The 16,686-nt window shown below is 43.6% G+C and overlaps 2 protein-coding genes across 3 annotated transcripts in view; one reads left to right on the top strand and one right to left on the bottom strand.

The window, feature by feature from the left end:
- The window catches only part of LOC115463276 (zinc finger protein 271-like), a 972,359-nt gene that overhangs the window by 679,950 nt on the left and 275,723 nt on the right, over window positions 1-16,686 (top strand). The window lies entirely within an intron of this gene.
- Window positions 9,265-16,686, bottom strand: part of LOC115463404 (oocyte zinc finger protein XlCOF6-like) — a 60,545-nt gene continuing 53,123 nt past the window's right edge. For both annotated transcript variants that reach the window (XM_030193872.1, XM_030193880.1), the window contains exon 4: window positions 9,265-12,268. In XM_030193872.1, coding sequence (XP_030049732.1) covers window positions 10,572-12,268 — 1,697 coding nt within the window. In that variant the 3' untranslated portion in view covers window positions 9,265-10,571. The remainder of the gene's footprint in view (window positions 12,269-16,686) is intronic.

The raw sequence follows: 16,686 nt of genomic DNA, 5'->3' as shown, positions 1-16,686 counted from the left end.
ATGTCTTGTAAATTCGATGTTTGAGGTAAGCCCAAACTTTTGCTCCGGATCTTACTTCTTATCATATATTGTCAGATCTATCATTGTGTTATTGTCTCAGAAATATTTCCTTTCTTACCCAAGTTTCTGTTTTCCCCTCTAGGGCGACTCACTTATCCTTTCCGATCTCAACAAGCTGATAGCTGAAGGTAAAATCTGCTTGATATTTTAGTTATATTAATGGTTTATAATCAGAACGAATGATCTCATGCATATGGATTTCAGGCAAGTTTCAGTGCCAAAACCCAAACTGATTCTGCCTCTACTGGGATGTTTTTGTGACTTCACGGATGAATTGTTGCTGCAGTGTTGGAGTAATTTTGGTGGGCCGGGCACTCCTGAGAAAATTCAGCACTGTTCCAAGTTTTCTTCATTTGGAGATAGCGGCTCTCACTGTAGTTCAATGAAGTCCCAGACTGATGTATTTCAACAACTTTTTTCTTATTTCTTCTGGAATTCGTGGCATAAAGCTCAATACGTCAAGTGGGAGGATTCAGGAGAGACCCGAGGCCATTCTGGGACAGTGTGGGTCTAGAAACACTGCAGAGGGGGCACTAACTGTCCCCTGAGGAAAGGAGTGGGACACAGAAATGTCTCTCACAGCATTAAATACTGGCAGTGTCCTCCCTTAGAGCTGGAGCCCTTTACTTTCATTATATCAGAGAACAGACATGAGAACAGTCCTTATTAAAAAGGAAACATGAGCGATAAGATAACAAAATCCTGATAGGGGGGATAAGGGAAGGTGAGAGGATGGGGGAACAAGAAGGGGAGGAGGGACGGGTTCAGGAAGATTCGGCTCTGTGCTGTTCGGAACGGGGAGGCGCTGGAGGCTCCATTTCTATTGAAGCTCGAGAAAATGAGGAGGAGTTAGAGGCTGGGCTGGCTCCTTCCTTCCAAAAGAAAATCGAAATTTGTGAGTGAGACAGATCCTAAAGGGGAGGGATGAAACCACTGAACTTTGTATCTTGGAATGTGGGGGGGGGGGGGGGGGGCGTAACCTCCCCGATTAAGCGCCAAAAAATTATGCAGCTCTTAAATCGGCAGGCAGCAGTTGTAGTATTCTTGCAAGAGACACATTTGTCTTCACAGGAACACGCCAAATTTAAAAAATGGTGGGTAGGGCACCTATTAGAAGCGCCAGCACAAAGCCGAAAGGCTGGAGTAATGCTACTTTTTAGGAAGACATTAGAAATTCAGATACGGGGCTGTTGGCGGGCAGAGGATGGCAGATTCTTATAGCCAAAATAATGATAAATAAACAGGAGTTCTTGCTCGCGAATATCTACACACCCAATGTCTATGATCGGGCCTTCTTTAAATCGCTGGTTCATAACATCGCTCAGCATGAAGGTGCTCAAGTTATTATGGGAGGTGACTTTAATGAGGTCCATAACCCTAGCTCAGACACGTCAAGGGGACAGAGGGCTGAGAAAGGATCGGGATTGAAAGGAATTCCCATGCTATATGAGACCCTAGACCTAATTGATGTATGGAGACTGCTGCATCCGACGGAAAAGGAATGCACACATATATCTAGGGCACATTCTTCCCAATCAAGAATAGATTATTGGCATTTATCTCAAAGTCTCTTTTCTAGGGTGCAAGATGCAGGGATAGGTCCATACAGGGTCTCGGATCATGCCTATATATGGTGGACGTTGAAAGCCCCAGTAGGTGAGGGCAACAGACCTAGCTGGCAGTTTCCCTTAGCCCTGGCACATGATATTGGCTTCAGGGAGCACATAGCACGACATTGGGCAGAATTTCAAATACATAATGATGCACACCGAGAGGATCCGATCTTGTTTTGGGAAACAGCGAAAGCAGTGTTAAGGGGGGTGATAGTAGCATACTCAAGTCATAAGCGGAAAATGAGAGATAAGGAAATTTGGCGCTTGGGTCACCAAATTGGAAAGGCTCGATGGCAGTGGGGTGATAAAAAGACGTTGCAAAATAAAGAACATTTATTAGCACTTCAGGCCTCCCTTAACACCCTATTACATGAACGCGGAATCAAATCTATACAACACTATAAATATCAACTATATACTTTTACGTACAGAACATCTGGCAATGCGGAACCAGCCACGGATAAGAAGACAACAATTTGAATGCAGATGGGCACCCTTTTGGGAAACCTTGACCCCAATGGTCCGGAGCCAGATATTGAACCTATAATCCCCGTTGCTGCTGCTCCTGTAACCTCTGCTTGTTATTGGATATATAAGGGAAAAAGGGGGGGGGGAGGCTTTGGGGAGGGAAGGGGGGTAGGGAACAGGGAGGGGAGGGGGAGTAGTTTAGGGGGGGAAATACTAATATCAATAAAAATACAAAATGTGAAGATATGCCAATTGCTGTGATGGAACTTGCTTATGTAATGTGAAATGTTACAGCTGATTATGTTCACTTAATAAAAATGATTGAAACATAAAAACCAACTATATCTACACGGTGTTTTATGGATGGTAAGCTGGCCATGGACTCCTCGCTATGGCGAGGGTAGATGGACAACTACTCACTGGGTACCTTGGAAGGCTATGGTTTATGGCCATCTGACTCCTCATCACTGTAAGGGTATCTGAACTCTTTATAGTAATCATCTTTGTTGCAAGGTAACACTAATGTCTTAGATTTTCTATAGGAATGAGAGAAGACAGAAGGTAAAGATATGTATTTATTTATGCTTACCAATACAAGGCAATGCAATCAGGGACATCAATCAAACAACAGTTCAGAGGGACAGCACTTCTGGCAGCAACTCAGCTTCTTCTCCAAATTGCTCAAATCTTATACTAATTCTCCCTCATTAGAAAAGCATTAGACACATTATCTTCTATGGGAGCCTGGTCATGGAAAATTTTCCAACTGCAACTTTTTCTTTTTCACTTTTTTTCTACTTCTAAGTTCCTCTTTTTAACACCTGGCCTGGCAAACACTTCTTTTCTCTTTCTTTAACTATCATGTAGAATAAAATACTCCATCTCATATTGTAACTCAGCTTCCATTTTATTCTCAGTTTCTTGACCTTTTCCAAATTACAGCATTTAGGCCCAGTTCTTTTGGCCTTTCTCAGGTTTTCACACTAGGTCTTGCTATTCCAGCAAGTCCTTACCTCACTTAGCCATAAGTTTGTAGATCTGGCTAGTATTTTAACAGCCTGAGCTCTAAGATTTGGCCTTCCACCCTTCCGGTGGAAGTCCAGCGGGGGCCTCTTGCTGTACCATAATTATACATTCCCCACTTGTCACCCCAACTGGGGGTGACACAAAGCTCGTCAAGCTTGTCATCATCCATTCCAGAAGGCGGCAAGCTATCAAACGAGAGGGAGTGTTTTGATCTTAGGAATTATCAGTACAAAATAGGAAACTTCCGTTTCGGATATTGATATAACCTTCCTGAGCGTATGGAATTCCCTTTACCGTACCCAATCCCTGGGCGCTCTTAAATCTTGATGTCACCCCACTTGAGACCTGCTCAAATCTATGGTAAGAAAGATTTTTATGAGCGAGAAAGATTTCGGGCTTATCCTATTCATCTCACAGGCATAATTTCATGAAGTAAGTATAGGTATGTGAGCAGATTGTACATAGCTTTACAGGTTATATGTGGACTAGCATTGATTAGCATTAGTTTGTAAATAGTAGCAATCTCAGGTGTATCTGATGGGGAGAAAATGAAAAAATAGACTTTTTCTTCAGCAGATTTAGCCCATACGCAGCAGAGCTTTAGAAGTGTTAACTCCCATTTTTTTTTGTTTCTCTCTCTCTCTCTCTCTCTCTTTCACACAGACTCTTGAATAAAAGATTCAATTACTCTCTCTTCTTTAACTTCCAAACAAAAATGATGTTTACTTACAGTTTCTTCAGATAACTATTTACATCATACTTGCAGTAGACATGGTAAAACTACTGAATACAAAATTCTGTCAGTTGGTTATCATACAGCTTGAAGCAGGGGCGTAGCTACGGGTGGGCCCGGGTGGGCCCAGGCCCACCCAATTTTGGCCCGGGCCCGCCCACCCAAGCGCACAGCCGCACACACTGCAGCAACCTAGCGACGGCAGAGACAGCACCCGCTCAGCTGATGATCTCCAGGCTCCCTTACCTCTCGGCATTGCAATGCAGAGGCAGAGTGGCAGACTCGGGTCGGCAGTCGGCTTGGCAATACACTTGAAGGTCGCATCGCTGCCGTGCAGCTCGTCACTGTAGTTTTTCATCCTACGCCTACGCGGTATGACGTGCCTGTGTGTGCTGTGCGCAGTGGCGTACTCAGCCGCGCTGTCTGTCGCTCCGCTCGCTTGTTGTATCAGGGCAGGCTAAAAAAAATAGCTGCACGCCACGTGCACGAAGGGTTCAGCATTGAGCTAGTGCGATCCTCAGCCTGGCCCTGCCCTGGAAACGTGGGAATTGGGAGCCTGGTTCTTAAATCGAGTTCCTGTCTCGGTACAACTTTACTGCCAAGCAGCAGTTGCCAGCCCAGCACTGCAGGTAATACAATTGTAAATGCTTGCTTTTTTTTAACATCATAATGGTGGGATGAGTAGGGGGTAGGACAGGGCTGACACTAGGCTACGGGGAGGGGTGGGGCTGTTTATTAGAAATCCTTCATCAAGTGCACTTTAAGGCATTATTTCAGAGTTTCTCAAGAAATGCTACTCTCACTTAAATACATAGTGCCCACCCATATTAGTTCTGGGCCCATCCAAAATGTCAGGTCTGGCTACGCCACTGGCTTGAAGAGAGATTGCTAACACCATCTTATGCTGACACAGACTGACTCACTCTCAGAGCAACTAGAGTGACTCAGACACACCCACAAGACATTACACTATATCCAATGACATCATAGCTCATAGAATTGTTGACGGTTAATGCATGCAGCACTTGTCTTTCACATATTCCTACAGTATCATACTAATAACCAGTTACAGGTCTGTCTATGGCTTCTGTTGCATATTGGTTTAACCAGTGTCTGAGGAAATAAATGTATCTATCTCAGTGATCTTGGGAAGGAGTAGCAGTCTTGATTAAGCATTATGTTAATCCTTTAGGGCCCAATCCTTATTGTTATGGGCCCCACAAATATATGATGGCAATGTAGGTTCATTAAGACCTTTTGGTGGAGAATAGGCAAATTTGTGAGGGAGATAACTAGGCCTCAGGCTCTTATCACATTTGATAGAATGCTGCTAAGCACACCTGAACAGTGGGGTGTAGGGACTCGGGGGGGAACGGCTGTTATTGAGCAAATCTTGTATAGTGGGGAAAAAATGCATAATGAATCATTGGGTAATGGTTACACCTCCCTCTTACTGGTATTGGAGGAATAAAATGCACCAACTAATGTTATGGGAGGCGAGAGGGGCGCGATTGACGCCAAAAAGGCAAGCGAGATTCTTGACTGTCTGGGGACAATATATAAACGTGATTTCACTGAGAGCAAGAAGCCAAGTGCTGAATGGGTTGCCATGGGGTAATGGAGGAGATAGGCTGAATTGAGGCCGAACCATGCTAACGGGAAAGGGGGGAGGGGGGGGAGAGGGGAAGTAAGGACCTGAATCCCGAGGCTCAGATTGATATATAATAAAGGGAAAGCACTCACCATAAACATGACACAATATAAGAATGACATATTGAGGGAGAGGGGAGGGAGGGGGGAAGGGAGGTGGAGAGGACTGTGGGGGGAGGGGTAAAATGAAAATAAGAATTAATGATACCTCATGCTATGTTATTACTGTTATGTTGAATATTTTGGCATTCGAAATGTTGCCACTATTGGCTGTAAGTTATATTATATTGTAGTGTCATTAATAAAAACTGATGAAACATACAAACCGGCACCTATTAATCACAGATCTTTTAAAAATACCCTCCAGTATATATCTCCTGTTAAACCAGTCAAGTATGTTAAAACTACATAAAGAGTGAACATAACTTTGAGCCATTACCCACCTTCCAGGATTCACATTGTCCCCTGCCAGAAGATACCACTCTTACCACTGAACAGCGACACCTGCTGGAACATTTAGGAAGTACCATCTACGTGAAGGTTATCTTAAGAGATGGGTGAAGAATTCACCGAAACCCTGAAAAACTGGAAAGAACTGATTCTCTCCTGAAATTTATAGTAACAGTAGGAGCCATTGCCTTAGTTGTTTTTGTGCTATACCTAACTGTTCACTGGTTCATTGATGGCCGGATTCCTGACTGGCTGAAATTAAATTTGAGCCATGACATGATGAACCATATTTCTGAGTTTTTCTGTCTGTGCTAAATGCTGTACTTGTAGAGAGAAATTTCTACTATGAGATTCTTTGGTAATCAGAAAGTTACATTTTGAGTTTCTCAGTGCTAGTAGCAGTGGTGTAGCTACGTGGGGCCATGTCCCCCCAAATTTCCTCTGGGCCCCTGTTTTGCTGGTGGGGGGTCCCCAACCCCCGCTAGTTGAAGCCTTGTCCAGCACTGGTCTCCGGTGCCGCCATGTTGCCTGCTCTGCTCTGTCTTCCCCTCACATCCGGCACACTCCTTTTAGTGAAACTGAGAATGCGGGACATGAGGGGAAGACAGAGCAGGGCAGGCAACACAGCGGCGCCAGAGACCGGCGCTGGATAACGCTTCAGCTGGCGGAGGTTGGGGATCCCTGACAGCCAAGGTATTTGCTGCGGCAGTGGGTGGGGAGCCGCAGACCAAGATGTGCCCCCCACCTCTGGCTCTCGCCCACTCCCACCAAGAGGTCCGGCTACACCCCTGGCTAGTAGCATTAGGGAATTTTTGCTTTTTGTTCTACTAATATCGTCAGTGAAAAGGAAATGTTTGTCTAATTACTTCTGCCATGGGAACTACTGAAATCAGGTGAAGCATTTACTGTGTCAAACTGTTGGATTTATGATAAGATTCAGCTTAATATGAGCGTGTGAGTGTCATTTACCCAGGTAAATGAGATTCCAGAGGAATTGTCCACCGGGAAGACTTTACCTTGATGAGTTTTTAGATTATGACGTTGTTAGGATCTATTAATTTGCCTTGATTGGAACTGCTGTATGCTGTTCCAGAAAAAGAAAAGAAGTTCCACTCTAGGCGACTGCCTAGTCTATTCTATTTGTGTTTATATCTTTTACCATATAGATGATAGGTTTGCTAGATCGCTCAAGCTAGTACCATTTAGGACCTTTGCCTGATTGATAAGATCCTTTTTAAGAAGATATCACTAATCCTGTTTAGCTGAATATCTTGTTTTATGCCAATTGAGGGGCCCTTTTACTAAGCCGCCTAAGCATCACCCGTGCGCCAAGATGTTACCTCGTGGCTTGCAGTAATTTCATTTTTGGTGCACATTCAATACGTGTGTCCGAAAATAATTTTTTTCGATGCGCGTACTGAGCAGGCGCCAAGTGGAATTTGACGCGCGTAGGTCATTACCGCCCGGTTACCGCATGAGACTTTACCACTAGGTCAATGGGTAGCGGTAAGATCTCAGACCCAAAATGGACACGTGGAAATTTTCATTTTGCCGCACCTCCATTTTCGGCAAAAATTTTTAAAAGGCCTTTTTTTGCAGGTGCGCTGAAAAATGATTCTACGCGCGCCCAAAACATGTCTACACTACTGCAGGCTATTTTTCAGCGCACCTTAAAAAGGACACCTGGATTTAATAGTGTTTCCCTCCCTCCCCCCTCCAACTTAGGAAAATTCATTTAACCCTTAATTGTTTTAGGAACAAGATGGTGCCTGTAATTATGTAAACCACGATAAAAAGCGGCCTGCGGTAGTGTAGATGCGTATATTCGGCGCACACTGGGCGTTTTTTTTTCTAATGAGATGGGAAAAGGGCCTGTGGTAAAAATGAAACCAGCCCACACCCAAAACCGGCCTGAGCCCTTAACCCCACCCATTGATCTAGCGGTAAATGCTCACGTGCTACACACGTGGTGACTGGTTGGTGCATGCCAAGTGCCGATTACCGCCAGAACCAGAGCGTGTAGGAGGAAATAATTCATCCAGGTGTTATGGGCGTACGCCTAATCTGAAATTACCACCAGGAGGGTGCTCTGGCCTAGCAGTAGTCTCATTTTGGCTTAGTAAAAGGGCCCCTTGGATAATAACCACAGAAAGGTGGGATATCAAATATCACCCCCCTTTCCCTTATGAGACCTGTATTGCATAAAATAGGGAATTATGCACATAACCAATTCCATGACGTCCTACTATTACTTGTTATGCAGATATGTTTTTCTTGGATGTTAGGAGTTAGGGCAGTGTAGCTTCCAAAAAGCAATACATGTAAGTTACTGGAATATTTCTGAGATAAGATGACACTTTTACAAAGACTTAAGTTACTTTTATTTTAGTTTCAATCATTTTTATTGATAACAACCAAAACAACAGAGTAACAAAAGGAAGCAGAACAGCTATACCTGTATCAACAATTTTAAGTATTGAGCTGCACTAATCCCACTCCCCGAAGACCATTCCCCTCAACCCCCTCTCCCCAGAACATTCAACAATAAAGCCATAACAACTGAAGAGGGAAAGTTCTCATTCTTCCAGCTCTCCCCTTCCCACAGAAAGAAAAGGAACATTCTCAGCAGTACCCCACCCAACAGAGTCAATCCATAACCCTGTCCTACCCCCAAAAGGAGCAAAACCTGGAAGAATAGCAACAGCCGCATCTCAAAAAAGATATAGTGGAATTAGAAAAGATACAGAGAAGGGCAACGAAAATGGTAAAGGGGATGGGACGACTTCCCTATGAGGAAAGGCTGAAACAGCTTGGAGAAATGATAGAGGTCTATAAAATAATGAGTGGAGTGGAATAGGTAGAGCTTGTTTACGCTTTCCAAAAATACTAGGACTAGGGGGCATGTGATGAAGCTGCAAAGTAGTAAATTTAAAACGAACTGGAGAAAACTTTCCTTCACTCATTGTATAATTAAACTTTGTAATTCATTTCCAGAGAATGAAATAAAAGCAGTTAGCTTAGTGGGGTTTAAAAAAGGTTTGGATGGCTTCCTAAAGGAAACGTCCATAGACCATTATTAAAAATGGACTTGGGGAAAATCCACTGCTTATAAAATGTATTGTACTTTTTTGGGATCTCGCCAGGTACTTGTAACCTGGATTGGCCACTGTTGGATGCTGGGCTTGATGAACCTTCGGTCTGTCCCAGTATGGCAATACTTATGTACTTAAGTAACAAATCCCCCCATCTTCCCTCCCTCCTCCCCCTTCACAAACATCTCCTCTCCTATACTCCCTCGCTGCTGGATTTACAGAGGTGCCTGAAAGGGCCTGAACTGTTATAGCTAGAGAGCTAGACTAGAGAATGACACCCAGGGTCAGGAGGAGCTGCAGTGGGAATCAAAGCCCCAAATAAACCACAGTAGGATGAAGATCACAGTTGGGAGCAGGTAATAAAGATAACAAAGAAGAAACTAGAACATGCTACACTAATAGAAGAAGAACTTAAATTCATAGGATCCAATAATTAATTCTAAGTGACAGCTGAAGCACAAAAACTGCAGATATGAAGAAAACAGAAATATCAAAATAAACTGTTTAGAGAGAAACCAAAACAGTCTTGAAGGACATTAGTATGACGGAAACACCACCAACTACATGAAATAGAAACATTCTGGAGAAATTGATTTCAAGATCCTGTATAGCACAATTAAGAAATATGGAGAATCTGGATAAAGCAAATATCAGATCAGTAGGATGAACTGAAGTAACAACAATAAAGATGGGAAGCAGGTTAAAAAGAGTCCCAAACTGAAGGAGCATTAACTCAGGTCTCGGAGTGATCCATTTTTTGTATTAGTTACCATCACTCAACCAATCCGAACTGCAAAAATCAATTGGTCAAGCAGACAATATGCAAATCTGCACACTTTAAACTGCCTCTCTGATTGGAGGAGTCCAAGCACAATGACATTGGTACAGCCAATCAGACTTGCTATCACATGGCAGTTAGACAGAAGGCAGATGAGGAATGCAGTGGTACCATGATTGACTGTACATAATAGCAACACTGTGTCACCTTCAAGGTCTTGATGCTTAGAAAGTCCTTGGTACCAAGATTTCAGTATTGGCTTCGGTACGAAAACCAAGCCAAAACCCAAATTTGGCCTTGCTTTGGTTTCAACTAAAAATGACAATACATTTTCTGTTGAAACCAAAACTTTTTTTCTGGCCCATAGGTCTCCACCTCACTTCACCCTTCCTCAAATATAAGAAGCCCACCCTTAGGCTGGTCCCCTCCACAAGCCCACCCCTAGGCTGCAGCTGCTCTTAGGCTTATCTTACTGCTCTGCTGATCTAGTGGCACATTAGGGCAGGATCAATTCCCAGCCGTTCCCGCCCAACTTATGTCTCCAGTCAAAATGGTTGTTATGACTCTCAGTGGCAGCATGAGATTGCCACTGGAGGGTCATGGCAGCCATTGTGTGATTTGAGCCAGCACAGCCAGGAGCCAGTCTACAATTCCAAAGCTATATGAGTGTAGGAAGTGCCAGATGATTAATAACCAACATCTTATTCTGTGATGTGAATCTTTTGGTGAGATCTTAGACCTGAAACCCGAGTAAAGCTTTTATTACACTCAGTACATGTAAATGGTTTTTCTCCTGTGTGGTTCCTCTGGTGACTTTTTAGATATGAAAGCCGAGTGAAACTTTTATTACACTCAGTACATGTAAATGGTTTTTCTCCTGTGTGGCTCCTCTGGTGCGTTTTTAGATCTGAAACCCGAGTGAAACTTTTATTACACTCAGTACATGTAAATGGTTTTTCTCCTGTGTGGCTCCTCTGGTGCGTTTTTAGATCTCCAAGCCGAGTGAAACTTTTATTACACTCAGTACATGTAAATGGTTTTTCTCCTGTGTGGCTCCTCTGGTGAGTTTTTAGATGTGAAAGTTGAGTGTAGCTTTTAGTACACTCAGTACATATATGTGGTTTTTCTCCTGTGTGGCTCCGCTGGTGAATTTTTAGATTTGAAAGTCGAGTGAAGCTTTTATTACACTCACTGCATGTAAATGGTTTGTCTCCTGTGTGAATCTTTTGGTGAATTTTTAGACGTGAAAGCAGAGTGAAGCTTTTATTACACTCGGTACATGGAAATTGTTTGTTTCTTTTGTGAATCTTTTGGTGAGATTTTAAAACTGAAACATGAGTGAAGCTTTTATTACACTCAATACATGTAAATGGTTTGTCTCCTGTGTGAATGTTTTGGTGAGATCTTAGACCTGAAACCCGAGTGAAGCTTTTATTACACTCAGTACATGTATATGGTTTTTCTCCTGTATGGCTCCTCTGGTGAATTTTTAGAAGTGAAAGCCGAGTTAAACTTTTATTACACTCAGTACATGTAAATGGTTTTTCTCCTGTGTGGCTCCTCTGGTGAATTTTTAGATGTGAAAGTTGAGTGAAGCTTTTCTTACACTCACTACATATATAAGGTTTCTCTCCTGTGTGGATCCTGTGATGAATTTTTAGCTGTGAAAGTTGAGCGAAACTTTTATTACACTCAATACATATATACGGTTTTTCTCCTGTGTGGTTCCTCTGGTGCATTTTTAGATCTGAAAGCCGAGTGAAACTTTTATTACACTCAGTACATGTAAATGGTTTTTCTCCTGTGTGGCTCCTCTGGTGAGTTTTTAGATGTGAAAGTTGAGTGTAGCTTTTATTACACTCAGTACATATATATGGTTTTTCTCCTGTGTGGATCCTGTGATGAATTTTTAGATGTGAAAGATATATGAAGCTTTTATTACACTCAGTACATATAAATAGTTTGCATCCTGTGTGCATCCTTTTATGTATTTTTAGATGTAAAAGCACAGTGAAGCTTTTATTACACTCAGTACATATAAATAGTTTGTCTCCTGTGTGAATCTTTTCTTTCTGGTGTTTTTTTCCCTTCCTCTTGCCATAGCGGAACTTAGAAGTCACCTTATCACTATTATTAATTTGGAAGGATCTCTCTGATAGGCGTCTCTGGTCCTCAGGGATGTTACTGAGATCCCTGTCATTTCTCTCACACTTACTGACTCCATCCCTTGAGTCTCCTTCAGGGTCGCTCCGTTCCTTTGATTTCTGCTTACAATTCTTTGTGTTAATCCTCTCAGTTTTTTGGGAAATGTTCTCTGTTTTTCTTTGGATCTCTTCTATTTCTACAAGGGGTTCTTCTTGCTTCTTTTGTCGCTTCACTCCTTGTGTGATCTGATGATCTGTTGGATATAAACAGAAGGTATTAATGATGAGTTAGAAGAGAGTGGAGGTCTTTAAGATATTACCGACCTATAATAAGAAAGACTGGTTATTTTACATTGGGATTTTCTCTGTGTGGCTTCAAGGCCAGCCTGAAGTGTAATGGTAGTTTTGAAATGTGGAGTCAGGAAAGATACAAAGCACATCTCCTGACTACGCAAATGAAACAGGGCAGTAATTATAAAAAGAGAAATAGGTTTATTTTAGCAGCTCATACATTGTTAGAATAAAGGAAGCAACAACAATAGGAGACTTATGCACAAAGGCTAAGCCCTTCATGAAAAAAATGACCTGCCCTTATTAAGAAGGGTTGCAAGGAAACACAAGCACAGACCCCAGGCCCAGAATCTAGGGAAACCTGCTTCTTACCCCATAGCAGGACAGAACTGGTTTATACAGCCTGATGATGAAGTCTTGTCCTTGAAGAGATGCAGCAGGAGGCAGGCAAGAGCACTGAAGGCTTCAGAAAAGTCCCAGCAGTGGGTGGAGTCTTACGAGCTAGAAAATATGAGAGAACACTAGCTCGGAGCTGGTGAGGTCACCGGACTTTTCAGGACTGCAGAGGTGCTTCTTATACACAATTTCTGGCTCTAGCACATGGAATTGTCAAAGCAAATGCAAGGCGCAGATAAAGAAGGCCAAGAGGGATTACGAAAAAAAGATAGCATTAGAGGCAAAAAAACATAGTAAAAAAATTTTTCGGTATATTAAAAGCAGGAAGCCGGCAAAAGAATCGGTTGGGCCACTGGATGACCGAGGGGTAAAAGGGGCGATCAAGGAAGACAAAGACGTAGCGGAGAGATTGAATGATTTGCTTCGGTCTTCACCGAGGAAGATTTGGGTGGGATACCGGTGTTGGAAATGGTGTTTCAAGCGGACGAGTCGGAGAAACTTACTGACTTCAAGGTAAACCTGGAGGACGCAATGGGGCAGTTCAGCAAACTGAAGAGTAGCAAATCTCCTGGACCGGATGGTATTCATCCTGGAGTACTGATAGAACTGAAAAATGAGCTTGCGGAGCTACTGTTAGTGATATGCAATTTATCCTTAAAATCGAGCGTGGTACCGGAAGATTGGAGGGTGGCCAATGTAATGCCGATTTTTAAAAAAGGTTCCAGGGGAGATCCGGGAAATTATAGACCGGTGAGTCTGACGTCAGTACCGGGGAAAATGGTAGAGGCTATTGTTAAAAACAAAATTACAGAGCAAATCCGAGGACATGGATTACTGAGACCGAGTCAGCACGGCTTTTGTGTGGGGAAATTTTGCCTGACCAACACACATGTGGACAAAGGGGGACCGGTTGATATTGTGTATCTGGATTTTCAAAAGGCGTTTGACAAGGTACCTCGTGAAAGGCTACAGAGGAAATTGGAGGGTCATGGGATTGGAGGAAATGTCCTATTGTGGATTAAAAACTGGCTGAAGGCTAGCAAACAGAGAGTGGGATTAAATGGGCAGTATTCACAATGGAGAAGGGTAGCTAGTGGGGTTCCTCAGGGCTCTGTGCTAGGACCGCTGCTTTTTAATATATTTATAAATGATTTAGAGATGGGAGTAACTAGCGAGGTAATTAAATTTGCTGATGACACAAAGTTATTCAAAGTCGTTAACTCGCGACAGGATTGTGAAAAATTACAGAAGGACCTTACGAGACTGGGAGACCGGGTGGCTAAATGGCAGATGACGTTTAATGTGAGCAAGTGCAAGGTGATGCATGTGGGAAAAAAGAACCCGAATTATAGCTACCTCATGCAAGGCTCCATGGTAGGAGTTACGGACCAAGAAAGGGATCTGGGTGTCGTTGTTGATAATACACTGAAACCTTCTGCTCAGTGTGCTGCTGCGGCTAGGAAAGCGAATAGAATGTTGGGTATTATTAGGAAAGGTATGGAAAACAGATGTGAGGATGTTATAATGCCCTTGTATCGCTCCATGGTGTGACCGCACCTTGAGTATTGTGTTCAATTCTGGTCGCTGCATCTCAAGAAAGATATAGTAGAATTGGAAAAGGTGCAGGGAAGGGCGACTAAAATGATAGCGGGGATGGGACGACTTCCCTATGAAGAAAGAGTGGAGTGGAACAGGTGGATGTGAAGTGTCTGTTCACATAGTAACATAGTAGATGACGACAGAAAAAGACCTGCACGGTCCATCCAGTCTGCCCAACAAGACAACTCATGTGTGCTACTTTTTGTGTATACCCTACTTTGATTTGTACCTATGCTCTTCAGGGCACAGACCGTATAAGTCTGCCCAGCACTATCCCCGCCTCCCAACCACCAGCCCCGCCTCCCAACCACCGGCTCTGGCACAGACCGTATGTCTGCTCAGCACTATCCCCGCCTCCCACCACCGGCTCTGGCACGGACCGTATAAGTCTGCCCAGCACTATCCCTGTCTCCCACCACCGGCTCTGGCACAGACCGTATAAGTCTGCCCAGCACTATCCCCGCCTCCCACCACCGGCTCTGGCACAGACCGTATAAGTCTGCCCAGCGCTATCCCTGCCTCCCAACCTCCAGTCCCGCCTCCCACCACTGGCTCTGGCACAGACCATATAAGTCTGCCCCGCACTATCCCCGCCTCCCAACCTCCAGCCCCGCCTCCCACTACCGGCTCTGCTATCCAATCTCGGTTAAGCTCCTGAGGATCCATTCCTTCTGAACAGGATTCCTTTATGTTTATCCCACGCATGTTTGAATTCCATTACTGTTTTCATCTCCACCACCTCCCGCGGGAGGGCATTCGAAGTGTCTGTTCACGATTTCCAAAAATACTAGGACTAGGGGGCATGCGATGAAACTACAGTGTGGTAAATTTAAAACAAATCAGAGAAAATATTTCTTCACCCAACGCGTAATTAAACTCTGGAATTCGTTGCTGGAGAACGTGGTGAAGGCTGTTAGCTTGGCAGAGTTTAAAAAGGGGTTAGACGGTTTCCTAAAGGACAAGCCCATAAACCACTACAAAATGGACTTGGGAGAAATCCACAATTCCAGGAATAACATGTATAGAATGTTTGTACGTTTGGGAAGCTTGCCAGGTGCCCTTGGCCTGGATTGGCCTCTGTCGTGGACAGGATGCTGGGCTCGATGGACCCTTGGTCTTTTCCCAGTGTGGCATTACTTATGTACCATAAACATCTTCCAGACTCTCTGACTTGGGAAAGTACTGGAGTGTTGGGTGTTGTTTGGAAAGGAATGGAAAACAAAAATGAGTACGTTTTAATGCCTTTGTGTTGCTCCGTGGTGCAGACGCACCTTGAGTGTTGTGTTCAATGAAGGTTGCTGCATCTCGGGGAGGGTGTAGTGGAATTGGAGAAGGTGTAGAGAGGGGCTACAGAAATGATAAAAGGGATGGATGACTTCCCTAGGGCTCCTCAGCTTGGAGAAAAGACAACTGAAGGGAGATATGATAGAGGTCTATATAAAGTAACAAAGAGAGGGAACCAAGTACAGAAAAAGAAGAAGACCAAGCAAAAAAACAGCACAAAGGGCCTTTAAAAACAAAAGGGAACACAGTTTTTTCATTTAAAAAATCCTTTAATAGTGAACTTTGATTGAAGAGAGACCCGACACGGGCCGTGTTTCGGTGCTACCGCACCTGCGTCAGGGGTCTCACCAATGACAAAGGAGGCTTCAACAGACTAATTTCAAAAGGCTGATGCTTTCCAAAAATTTGTGATATATTCCTCCGGATAAGATGTAATGCGAAGCTCACACAGCAGCAGCGTAAGTCGGATAAGCTGCATAAAATGTATTGTACTGTTTTGGGATCTTGCCAGGTACTTGTAACCTGGATTGGCCACTGTTGGAAACAGGACACTGGGCTTGATGGACCTTCAATCTGTCCCAGTGTGGCAATACTTACATATTTATGTGTCAGCAGAAAGTGTAGATACAGTGGTGGAAATAAGTATTTGATCCCTTGCTGATTTTGTAAGTTTGCCCACTGACAAAGACATGAGCAGCCCATAATTGAAGGGTAGGTTATTGGTAACAGTGAGAGATAGCACATCACAAATTAAATCCGGAAAATCACATTGTGGAAAGTATATGAATTTATTTGCATTCTGCAGAGGGAAATAAGTATTTAATCCCTCTGGCAAACAAGACCTAATACTTGGTGGCAAAACCCTTGTTGGCAAGCACAGCGGTCAGACGTCTTCTGTAGTTGATGATGAGGTTTGCACACATGTCAGGAGGAATTTTGGTCCACTCCTCTTTGCAGATCATCTCTAAATTATTAAGAGTTCTGGGCTGTCGCTTGGCAACTCGCAGCTTCAGCTCCCTCCATAAGTTTTCAATGGGATTAAGGTCTGGTGACTGGCTAGGCCACTCCATGACCCTAATGTGCTTCTTCCTGAGCCACTCCT

The sequence above is a fragment of the Microcaecilia unicolor genome, chromosome 1 (genome assembly GCF_901765095.1).
Source record: "Microcaecilia unicolor chromosome 1, aMicUni1.1, whole genome shotgun sequence".
In the NCBI taxonomy this organism is placed as follows: domain Eukaryota; kingdom Metazoa; phylum Chordata; class Amphibia; order Gymnophiona; family Siphonopidae; genus Microcaecilia; species Microcaecilia unicolor.
Note: the sequence above shows the minus strand (reverse complement) of the source record. Positions and strands in the feature narration are given on the sequence as shown.